Genomic DNA, 12,026 nt, shown 5'->3' with positions numbered 1-12,026 from the left:
AATCAAATGAGTGTTTATTGCCTGAACTCAGACCAAATTGTTAAGTAGTTGTAATGATTAAAAAACCCTCAGTTTCTTCTGAAGTTAAATGAACACGTTTTGCTTTATCAAGAGGATTATTTGTTTTGTTTCTCAAAAGGCCTTTGACCACACAACTGAGTTACTTATCTGTGTTGCAATTGATCTATTATCCTTCTTTTATAGTCTTTGTTTCTGAGACTTCTCTGTTTGTCTGTTCTTTTATCATGCAAGTGCTTGAGGCTTTTTTTTAACTTTTATATTATGAGGAGAAAATGTGTGTGAGAGAAGAAATTGGTATGGAAAAAAATGACAAAATACTGAGCATATTATGTATTGTCTCTGTGTTGTTAATTAAATCCCCAAGATGAAATTTTTCTTGCCCATGTGGAAGACAAGCAGTCATACTTAAAAAGTTTCACAATGATGCAGATGTTGAATGCTACCTAGTGTTACAAACTCAAGAAGAAAGAAAATACAGACTTCCGGTGGCTAAAAATTGGTAAAACCACCTCCAGTTAATTTAACAACTTGACAAATTTAGGCTTGTTATTTGTGTGGTAAGATCAGCAATTTGACAGGATTCCAATATCAGGCTAATGGCATAATTGAGAGCTTATTTACAGTGAATTTCTTGTGCATTGATAGGAAATCGTATGTTATTTGGAGATTAAATCAGCATAGCTTATTCATTAACTAATGCAATTCCCTGCATAAGTTAATTGTACACATACTTTTTACACATACTCAGAGCAAACACACCTGGAAAGCTGGCACTAAAGATTACTTGAGCTTTCAGAAAAGGGGAGAGCAATGTGTCCAAATACACAGTGCGCAAACCAGATGTGGATCTAATAGGTTGGCTTGATTACTGACTGATTTTTCTCAGCAAAACAAGTTATTTTGCTGCTCTGTGTTACTGTACATGGGAAGTACATGTTGAAAAGATTTACAGTGCTGTAAATGGAATTAGAACTTGATAATGGCTTGACCTATTTTTCTTAAATTGATAGGGTGGTAGTGACCATGCTGTTTCCAAACAAGATAAAAATAGAAGTTGGTATTTTTCCTCCGTTGGAGGTTAGATGTGGAAAAGTTAATTTGGATTGAATAATATTTTCATTACTGCATTAGAAATAGTGATGAATCGTAACGGTTACTAATTGAAAGACTTTATGTTCTGCTTTCTCCCACAAATCACTTTTCTCCTGCACAGGAAATAAAAATTCAGCATAGGTAAGTACTATAAAAGGTTCAGCTCAAAGTGGTGAGGAACATATGCAAATGGCGTGACGGAGTTCACACTGCCTCATGAATGTCTGCTGTTCTTTTTATGATTGAGAACTCTGAAACCGTGGTTACAAAGAGAGTTTTTTGTCTTTCCTCTATAGCTAATAAACAGTATTGATGCTTAAAACCGATGTGATAAAGCAGATAGTTTTGAGAAACTTTCTTTTTGTACTTGACTTGGTTTTCATCCTCCTTTTTTATTCTATTTTACCAGCCTTATGGGATGTAAATACTTCGTTTATCTGCCTGTAGCGATATTTTCATGTCATTGTATCACACAAAACTTTTCTTGGCCTTTTCTCGGCAAATTCCCACTCTTACAGTTTTAGAATAAAAAGTTGAATATTGATTGCACTGTAACTCCTGAATAATAGATGTTATGACTTGAAATACTTTTTTAAGGTTCCAAGTCTATTCAGAAATTAGTAAAAATTGATGTGTATTAGCTAAGAATATATCGGTTACTTCTAATTGCCTAGAAATGTTCTCATCCTGGTGAGATTGTCTTTGACATCATGTGAGAGTAACAACACATGGATGCATCCACAATTTAAGCACTTACATTGAAGCTATATGAAGGTTTTCCTTCATATGGAGGGGAATATTGTGAACCAAACACTGTGCAGCCCGTAACTGATAAAAGCTTGCAGGCAAGAGCTGTCAATAGGAATTTTGAGTGTTCCTTGAGTCTGTCTTCCTGAAAATGGTAACATTCTAGGGCTAATCCAGGCAGTAAGGTGAGTAGACTTTTGCTTGTGTGCCTGTGTCCTTATCTGTTGTCTGTAGACTGACTTAGTAATTTCATTAAGCTTAAGCACAGGTTTAAAATGCTAGATCTAAAATGCAACCTGCTCTTATAGTGGTATTACTGTTGTTCTTGCTATGTCATTAGTCAGTAATATGATGTACTTTCTTTTGCTGGAAATTATGATGCTTTAAAATAGTCTAAAAGAAACCCAGCATATCAGAAGCATAGTAATAAAATCAGAGCTGAACCTGCAATCTATATGTGTTTTACACTTTGTGTTTTGTAGAGAGACACAGAAGAAAAATCTCAGGATTCAATGCCTCCACAAAGAAAGGGTGGATAGTATGCCTGATGGATAAGCCACAAAAAGCATTTACATCTCTACATACAGCATTGTTATATTCGTTAGAGATATATTGAATATTGCAAGATAGGGGGGAGATCCTTACTCCTTCCTGCACTCACTGACCAATTTCAGGAGGGTTTTTTATAATCAGTATTTTAATAGTTAGTGTATTTAAAGTAGAACTTAGCTTTGTTAGTATGAAAAACTATTATCTGAAGTAAAACTACTAGCATCTGATCAAGTCTTGAGGTGCTGTCTTTGGATGAGATTCTCAGTTATACCAGAGGTATATTTATCCCAAAACTAGGACATGTAACTCCTTGCTGCCTAAGAAATGTACTACTCTTTGTAACTCCCCTGTTGCCACATATTGTGTGTATTTGGTAAATTCCCTCTCTGTAGGTTTTAGGGCAGTAGATCCACTCAGCTATGATAATACAATTTATGAGAGCATTCTTGATGAAGATGCTTGTAATTATGGTGCTGAAGATTGTAATTCCTGAAGAAAACAGTGAGAATGGTAAGATTTTCTACAATTGCCTCAGTTAATTGAACTTAAAGCTGAAGTTATGAACTCATCTTTGGTAACGGTGTTGTTGGATGGTTATAGGACTTGGAACCAGTGAAAGTGCTGCATCTCTTCTATGATCAAGTGTCTACTCAGCAAGAAAAGGGTTTGCCACTGATTGTTGCCAGCATGCTAGTGTGTCGTTCATTCTGGAAGTTGTTGGATATTGTAGTAATGTTTTGCACTCATATTTTGTTATGTGTGCACACAATGTGTGACGTGAGCTTTTTTTGATGCAATTTCTTGATTACAGTTAAACTGACAGGTTCCTTGAATGAAAGTGCATAGTTCTTTAATGGAAATAATGAACTTAAATGCAAGCACTTCTGAACTCCAGTCTAATATTACTTTTTTGGCTTTAAAAATAGAAACAGCAAAACTGCACATACTAATTAAGTGTGGATTGATTTAAGTCATTATTTCTAGTGGCGAATGGCTTCCTTTATTATTTTTTCTGGTAAATTATTACTCTAATTTTTGTGTTGACTGTTCTTTCAGTAACACACTGTTAAATTTTACATAGTTGCATCAAAATAAGGCTTTGTCCCATCTTTCACAGCATTTCACTAAACAACTTATACTATTTTTTTTTAATGTCGTGTTTTGAGGACTATAGAAGCATCCCGAATGTTATTACTATTGGATTAACATTCTAATTCAAGTAAATTATTAGTGTTTAGTTGATCTCTAGGGACAAAGTCTGTATTATCCATAGAGTTACTCCTTGAAAAAGTTTTGAGGATTCTGTAGGTGACAGTGCTGGAATGGAGAGTGGGGAGAAAGCTCCTCCTTGATTTCAGTATGTCAGATTGTAACTGCTTTTGATGCAGTAGAAAGGATATGTTTGAGATCTACTGAAAAGATAAAGGTTGTCAAAGAGTAAAGTAATACCAGGGGGAAAAAAGAAAAGCAAGACTGCTGAAGGATCTTTGAGGAAGAAAGTAAGAAAGTGAAAGACAATGGGAAGGATCTACCTTCTGAAAAGCCCTCACTAGACACGTATGAATTATGGTAATTGAAAGTATATCATCATAAATATTAAACGCCTATCTCTTCACATCAGAAGCAGGAGTCATACTCATCTTTTATTCAGTTTTCTGAGATGAAAAAAGTGTGCTTTATAAACTAAAAACAACAAACTTGTTACAAGCCAGGTCTTGAAATTGATCAGGCAGAGTTAAGAAGCTTCTTTCTCTATCACAGATTTATGTTCTGTTTTTTAATTTAAATATATATATATAATCACATCTAATTTCTTACTTAAACCAAGAATTTTCAGAATGCGCTCGGCAGTGATGTGTTGTTTCTACACAGGCCTGGGTGTGACAACCACTGTTTCTCTGCTCTCTGGACTTTTCCTGGAGCAGTGCAAGATGCAGAAATGCAAGGAGCAAGAGGTAGGGAAATAATGAAGCAGAAGGAAGGAGAACAAGGGAAGAGCAATCTGGAGAGAAGAGCCTGTTAAAAGAGAAATGGGTAGCAGCAAGATGGAGGCAGTGTGAAGAAAGAAGACAGAGAGCCATAGAGAAGCAGGGGTAAAAAAAAAAACTTGCTATGAGCTGAAAAGAAAGTATTGCTGAAAAAAGTTTCTGGAAGTAGCTGGAAAAGACACAGGCAATGAGAACAACAGATAAGTATTTGAAACCAATTAAGTGGAAAGCAAAAGAGCCTGTAACTGGCAAAGGATCTACATAAAATATGTTGGACATGTATACATTATTTTGAAACCTCCACATTTACTTCAAGCAAATGGTGAAATTCTCTGGCAGGGCAGCTGTTTTCATTCTTTTTCTTTTTTTCATTTCTTTCTTTCTTCTTCTTCTTCCTTTTTTTTTTTTTTTTTTTTTTTCCCAGTAGATCTGCATGCTTTCTGTTCACAATGGCTATTTCCTTATGGTCATCTAATCAGATGAATTACCTCCCTCGTGTTTGATAGGTGAGGACTGGCAGGTGATTTCTCCACAAATATTTTCTTACGCATGTAGCAGATTAAAATAAAAATACAGAGAATGGCATAAAAAGATACAGTAATGAAAAGTGAAGTATTTCAGTTATTATTGAGTCTGTCTCTACTGAATCAATTGGACTTTTTTTTTATCTCCTATGCCTATGATCAGCTTTTCCTCATTTTTATTTCTTTTTCCCCTAGGAGGGTGGTTTTATCTTTAGGATAGATATTGGTATAACTGTATCTCGATATGGTGGAGTTAACAAAGCGGAGCAATTTCTTAGTGATACATTATTTTCTTCTCTTTTGTTACAAAAAGAGAGGTGTTTAAAGAACGACGCAAGATGCTGAAGGACAGCATCATGATGTTGTTAATAAATGGCACTGGAGAAATGACTGACTCTGTCACGTGGCTTCCATGTGCAGCACGAGGATCTATATCAGACTTCACAACTAGTGATCCCATTACAATGGCTTTGCTTTCATAAAGGTGTTTCATTAGGAAATGCAAGTGTACCATGGAGATCAGGCCGTATGTATCTTTAAGTAGCACCTAGACTGACATGCTTTTTGTATCTAGAGCCTGTACTTTAATTCTATATATAGGATTGAGATGATAATACTTAGCTCATAGCAGTGTTAGAGAGATCTTTTTGTTTTCTTGCTCACTTTACAATGAGCACCATCATGGAAATGAAACATGGTATAAACTTAAAATGATGTGCAGCAATTTGTTTATGTGGTTATGCACAGATGAAGATGATTTCTAAAAGCCATTTTTGGCTTTCAGCGCTTACCATGTCTAACTGCCTATGAATTGCTGCAATCTCAATAAAAGAAGTGTTGCTTTGTAAAGGGTTGTTTGCCACACAGTATATCTGGAATTGAATAGATGGTCTTGTTAAAAAGTTGAGACAGTACAGATACAGATTGAAGCAGTTAAGAAAATGGGAACTGCATCCACCAGAGGACAGAACAGAATCTCATTGGCACAGGTGTTGTTTCAACCTGAGCTTATAAACTACCACTTCAGAATGAATTGACTTGTCCTCAGATGGTATTAGTTAATTTATATGTGCAAAATTACATATGTGTACGGTTATTGGTGAACAGCAGTACAATTTAAGACTTGAAATGTTAGTTATGAGGACTCATACAGATCTTATTCCAAGTAATGTGGAATGGCTCTGGACACAAAGTATTTATACTCAAGTTAAGTACTTGGGAATCAAGGCACTTAGAAGTTCATCTTGCTCCAGGAGGCAGTGGTCTTATTTGCTTGCTTGTTGGAACCCAGATAGGTATAGAAATACAGTGTTGTGCCCCTGTGACTTGCACTCTATTCTCCTGAACGTTCACTAGGAAGATGGTAGCCTTTTGTCTGGCTGGGCTTTTGGAAAATAGCAAAAAACTTGTTTGGAGAATCTAAATTATTTCCAGTGGGTGTTGCTGTATACAAAGTAATGTTTGTTTTTCTCTCAAGTACCCAAATACATATGCTGGTATAGTCCTCAGGAATGCTAACGTTTCCTTGTTAGAAGCGCTGTCACCCTGTTCTTACCACATGGTCAGATGTTTGTTTTTATGCTTGATTATTGCCTGCACAGATTTCCATCCTCTAACAATGATTTCACTGTTTCACTTTGTTGGTTGTTTTTTTCAGTGTGAAGTGCATGAACTGTGTCTAGACTACATTAATTTGCTTAGGAACTTGGGATTTTGATTAGGTGGAAGAGCTTGGAGTATCAATGTAAAAAAGTTACCTTTTTTTTTCAAATGTTCTTCCGTTTCAGTCCCCGAATCCTTTTGGAAATAATATCACTCAAGGCTCTCTTTTCTTCCTCCCTTCCAAAAGTTATTCAGATGTGTACGTATGTGAACTGCAGTTCAGAAGTGTTGAACTCCCCTTGGCTGTTCCGAAACTTGTTTATTCTACTGGCAGTTTCAGGGATGCCTCGCTTCTTCAAATCAAGTTTAATTTTGGGGTCATCTGAATTGTTTTGGCACTATATTAGAGCAAAAGTATATGTTTCTAGAGTCATAAATATGGCACATGAAAAAGTACTGATTATTAAGGAAGATTTGAGGGAAATTATTGGGAGTAGCTGAATGTCAGAGTCTGCATCTTTTATATTCTTCCTCACAGATGGCTGAAGTGTGAAAAATAGTTTTCCTAGTTTATTGCCATTCTAGTTTTCGTGCTCTGTAGTTTTAATTCAGGAAATGTATTTGGGTGAAATTAGAGGGAAAGAATGCCTACATCTTTAATTGCTACACTAGTGAAAGACTTAAGGGCGAACATTCAATTCATATAACTTAACACAGGTTTATTCAAGTCAGCATAGTGAGAAATTCAAGTCTGTGTGTGTAGGCATTGGTTATTTAGAGGTACTTAACTCCAGATTCCATTTGCTTTTCATACATACAGTGTAGGACAAAGCAATGACTTCTGGAGTTTTAACTAAACACGGGGCTATCTTTTTCAGTTATTTCTTCATTGATTTCAATTAGGTGAATTATTAGAAAACCAAAATGTTTACACAGTAGATGCTTCAACCTCTACTCAGTGAAAAAAACTCATTTTGTTGCTAGACTTATTTTTTCTCATTATGTGTGTAATGTGTAAGTTTTTAAGTTATTACAACACAAAGGTTATTCTGCAGTAGGTATTTCCAAAGAGATGATGATAATATGCTCCTCTATTTTATACTATTTTTATTATTCCTTACTTAGTCTCTCTTTTTGGGTGCCAGAGAAGCTGGTAATATACAGTCAAAGGCCTTAATTCGTATGCTGATATGTTTTTTTTTTTGCTTATTTATTTTAGTAGACTTTTCTGCAAAGCACTGACTGTCTGAATTTTAATAAGATGATAGTCCCAAAAAATTTGTTTTATCTATGATATTTCAGAATATGGAGTTTATGCTGAGTTATAGCAGCTTTAAAACAACATGTGATGTGGAAATCCAGGCTTTAAAAACTTTCATCTATAAAAGCAAGTTGATTGTGTGATTGAGTATCCTCATAATGAGCTGAATTCCTCAAGTACCCTCATTTCATATTTGTTATAATAGGAGATGTTTAGGAAATTCATGACCAAATTTATTGTGATGTATGTCTTTATTAATGATTTTTGGTCTGATATAAGTAGGTTAAGAAAAATAGTGACCTAAAAGGTATAAATTCTTAGTTTTTAAAGAGTGGGGGGTCGGGGAGGGAGCACAATCTAATTATTAATCTATTTTTTTTATAACTTATGTTGTTAAACTGATTGCAGGTTGCCAAATAATTTGTGATTATTTATTATTTATTATCAGTGGTATTTTTCAGAATAGTCAAAGTGTAATTAAATAGGAACTTCCTAAATTGCCTGTACTCTGAGAATCATTCCTTGATCCTATACTTTTTATTTCACTCCAGTTCCAATGCTAGCCTGAGAAAAGCAACTTCTATGTGTCACATGTTATAGATGTTGATGATTCAGTTGTGTTCATTATAAACGTCTTTAAAGTAGCTTTTATTTATAAGTGCTTTCCATCTTCTTTTTGCTTTTCCAGTTCTTCACAAGCAGCCAAGAGAAGTGTGCCTTTGTTTGCTGGAACTTGGACGGATTGCAGCAAGGTAGGTGGAAATATTTAAAGAATGAAGAAATATTTACATTCTTGACAGCACTGCTTATTGAGATACAACCTAAATCAGCACATCTCTAACTTTTATGTTCATTAGATTCAAGTAGGATGCTTGTCTCGATATCACTCAAGAATATCTTTTGCGCAGTTGGTAACAAGGATAATGAAATGTCTCTGTCTTCACCTTAGGGAAGGTATTTGTTGTTTGTCCTTATACTAGGAGAGGAAGGAGTTGAAAATTATTTTCCAAATAAAGCTTTAATTTGTTCATCCTTCCAATGGTCACATTCTCTATAAACAACTGTGATTTAATTAGCTTTGCTGATAATAAATCAGTCTTCAGATGCCCTAAATCTGACCCAATAAAGCAACACTGACTCTGATCTCATTTATTTCAATAAACACAGCTCTGATTCTCACAAACAGAATCAAGACAAGAATTGAAAAAACGGTCTGTGTTTCATCTCTGTCACAAGTCCCCATCCAGGCAGGACCCTCGTTATGTTTTAGAATTAACTTTTGGTGTTAGAATGCCTCTGGCTTTTGATAGACTTCAAAGTGGTGGGGATGAGAATGTGATTGATTTATTTATTTATTTTCCCAGCTTTTGCTGATGTGCAAGTGCAGCGCATAAGACTTGCAATGAGATATCTGAATGGTTGTGCTGCTGCTCACTTTTAAATGTACATTAAGGTTAAATGAAGCTGTGCCTATTGAAGTGAATTGTCATGTTTCTTTTTAGATTTTCTTTAGTTTATGTAAAATTCCTTGTGTTTACAGTCAGTGAGAAGGTGGGGCCCACTTCTTCCTTCTATATGGACTAGTATTTTCATGTAGGTATTTTATGAACGTTCACTTGGGAAGCTACTCAACTAAATTTATCTGCTGGTCAAGCTTCAGAAAATACCTTGTCAGTGGGAATTTGTGCATCAAAAGTGTTGGAAAGAATAAGAACAAATTTCCAGTTCACTGGGGTTTTCCATTCTTTCAAAAATGTGAAGCCCAACACAAAAAACAGTAGGCCCTTGTTCATGGCAAGTTCTCTTTGTTCTTGATAAAAGTCAATTGTGACATATTCAGCTTTACCTGATGAAATGTTAGATTCCCAAGATCCCCAGCTTGGAGATAGATTGCTTAGCTCTGAAAGATGCTGTTTCAATGGTGTAGATCAGAAATGGCTGTTCTGGACTGATTATTTGATAATATCCAGCTTGAGTTCTGAATGAATGTCAGTTCTTATGTGGTGCTGGATTCTGTTGAAGGTGGCTGAGTTAGGTTGATCTCATTCTGAAATGAGAGCTGAGTTCTGAACAAAGGAATTAGGATTCAGCATTTCCCATCAGATTTCTCTGTTGTCTCAAGCTTCCATTTCTCACGTACAACCTTCTTCAGGTGTGGAAACCACATAATATTTTCATTTATTAAGCGTATCTATCCCAAAGTCTTTATTTTGTATGCATATAATATAAAATATATTAATGATATTGTGTATAGTATATTTTCTTACTGTATTCACTTATTTATAGCTTTGAGGTCGAATAACGTATGTCCATATACTTGTCCCTGTTCTAATATTTCTTCTTTGAAAACAAATGAAAAATATTTATAATCTCTTAAGCTTCCCAGGGACACAAAAACTGCTGGAGGGAAATATCAGGTTAGTATAACAGAAAAGTAAATATTTGATCTCAATTTTGCTTGAGCTGTGGTGAACTTTAACTATTGTGGGAAACGAAAATAATTTTTTCCTCAAAGTACAGGAAAGAACATGTTCAACTGACATTGCTGTTGTGCTGCTTTAAATAGAGGGGAGGTCTTTTCATGCTTGCTTTATAAAGCAAATTATGTTTGTTAACAGCCTTCTGGGATCTGCTTGTTGGAAGAGCTGATAGGGTATGATTATAAAATGGGTTGTGTTGGAATGGATCACAAAGTTGCAACCCCCTGTCACAGTCAGGGCCACCGACCTCTGGATCTGGTGCTAGACCAGGCTGCCTAGAGTCCCATCCAACCCAGGGAGTCACCACTGAGGTCTTTGAAAAAGTGCCTCAATATATTTCTGAAAGATTAGAAGAGTGAAAAAATAAATGAGCAACTTTGGTTTTTCTCTTCTTTTTCTATTCTGGAATTAGAAAACATGTACCTCATTAGGAGCCAGTTCTTAGTATGCTCTACTGGCATGATTACTGTTTTTCTTCAAAGTCTATAGTTCACATAAATGGATCCAAGTCATTGATCTTTTCAAAAACAGGTTTGGGTCTAAGGCAGAAGGGAAAAAGATTTGGGGGTCATTGCAAGACAGAGTGGAATTTAGCTCTGCTCAACATGAACTCATTCAACAGGTGCTCTGTGGATATGGGAAGACAGGTATGAATTTATCTGTGTGTTAGTTACTCTTTTAGCATTGCCCTTCATTGTGTCCTGTGAGACAAATTGCAGAGATGTTTGGGATCATTGGGTTGTGAGTGGGATTCGGCAGTATCAGCTTAGTTCAGAGAGTGGCACTGTAAAGCCCTGCTGGCTATCAATGGCATTTATCAGAGATTTACATCACTTAATGTTTTCATTCATGATCTAGATATTGTGACAGAAGATAGCCTCAGCATATTCATAGGTGGACAGGATACTGGGGGACAAGTCTGTAGTAGAGTTTCCCAACGGTATCTTGACAAGTAGAGGAAAAAAAAGCAGAAGGAAAAAAAACAGGCTGACACTTAATGCAACTAAAATAATTACAGTAGAGGTAGAACGCCTGTGCAGGTTAGGGACAGCCTGTCTGAGCAGCAGCATTGCAGGTGGGCCGGAGGGTCCACCAGAGATTGGACAAAGGCAGCATTCAAGAACCGCAGCAAGAGAAATTCTGACTATACACGCTACAGGAAGAACAAAGTTATGTAGCTCTTCGGGGAGCTAAACAACTATCGCAGGTCTCTTAAAATTACTTTTGAGCAATTTTGAGGTTTCTGGTATTGTATTCAGTTTTTCCTTGGTAAAATAAGAGAGGGGAAGTGGTGTTCTAAGACGTCTGTTGGAGATCACATTACAGCCTGATGCTGCTTCATTTGTAGTTATGAGAAAGCAAGCTAGAAACAAGTAGAAAAGGAAATTCTCAGCATGCCTTCGACAGCAGGACTTGCACCTCTACTGCAAATATCTACAGTCTCAGAAAAGATGTTTTTGCAGTTCTGGCTGTCTAGCAGGTTGATCCATTCAATATCCATCTAGGCTGGTGGCATGTTGAGGGGGAGGGGGAACTGTTTGTCATTCATCTTGCAGTTGAAATCTGGAGCACCGTAAGCACAGGGAAATTTAAAATCCTGTCACAATGATGAAAATTAGAGATTATGAAAAGCAAGTAAAGAAGCAATATTGCTTAGGAGAGTGGAGGAGTTTTATTTGATGAGTAAGGCTGCATGCAGGTGTAGGCCTGGAGCCCAGTGGGAATTTAATGATTTACAGCCTGTCGGCATCTGCAGACA

The 12,026-nt window shown here is 36.1% G+C and overlaps 1 protein-coding gene across 3 annotated transcripts in view; it reads left to right on the top strand.

Annotated features, from left to right (window-relative positions):
* The window catches only part of GAS2 (growth arrest specific 2), a 79,647-nt gene that overhangs the window by 33,646 nt on the left and 33,975 nt on the right, over positions 1 to 12,026 (top strand). For 2 of the 3 annotated variants that reach the window (XM_072339239.1, XM_072339238.1), the window contains exons 5-6: positions 8,476 to 8,539; positions 10,166 to 10,204. In XM_072339239.1, coding sequence (XP_072195340.1) covers positions 8,476 to 8,539; positions 10,166 to 10,204 — 103 coding nt within the window. The remainder of the gene's footprint in view (positions 1 to 8,475; positions 8,540 to 10,165; positions 10,205 to 12,026) is intronic. The other variant, XM_072339241.1, reaches the window with a different exon arrangement.

The sequence above is a fragment of the Excalfactoria chinensis genome, chromosome 5, assembly GCF_039878825.1.
Source record: "Excalfactoria chinensis isolate bCotChi1 chromosome 5, bCotChi1.hap2, whole genome shotgun sequence".
Classification (NCBI taxonomy): domain Eukaryota; kingdom Metazoa; phylum Chordata; class Aves; order Galliformes; family Phasianidae; genus Excalfactoria; species Excalfactoria chinensis.
Note: the sequence above shows the minus strand (reverse complement) of the source record. Positions and strands in the feature narration are given on the sequence as shown.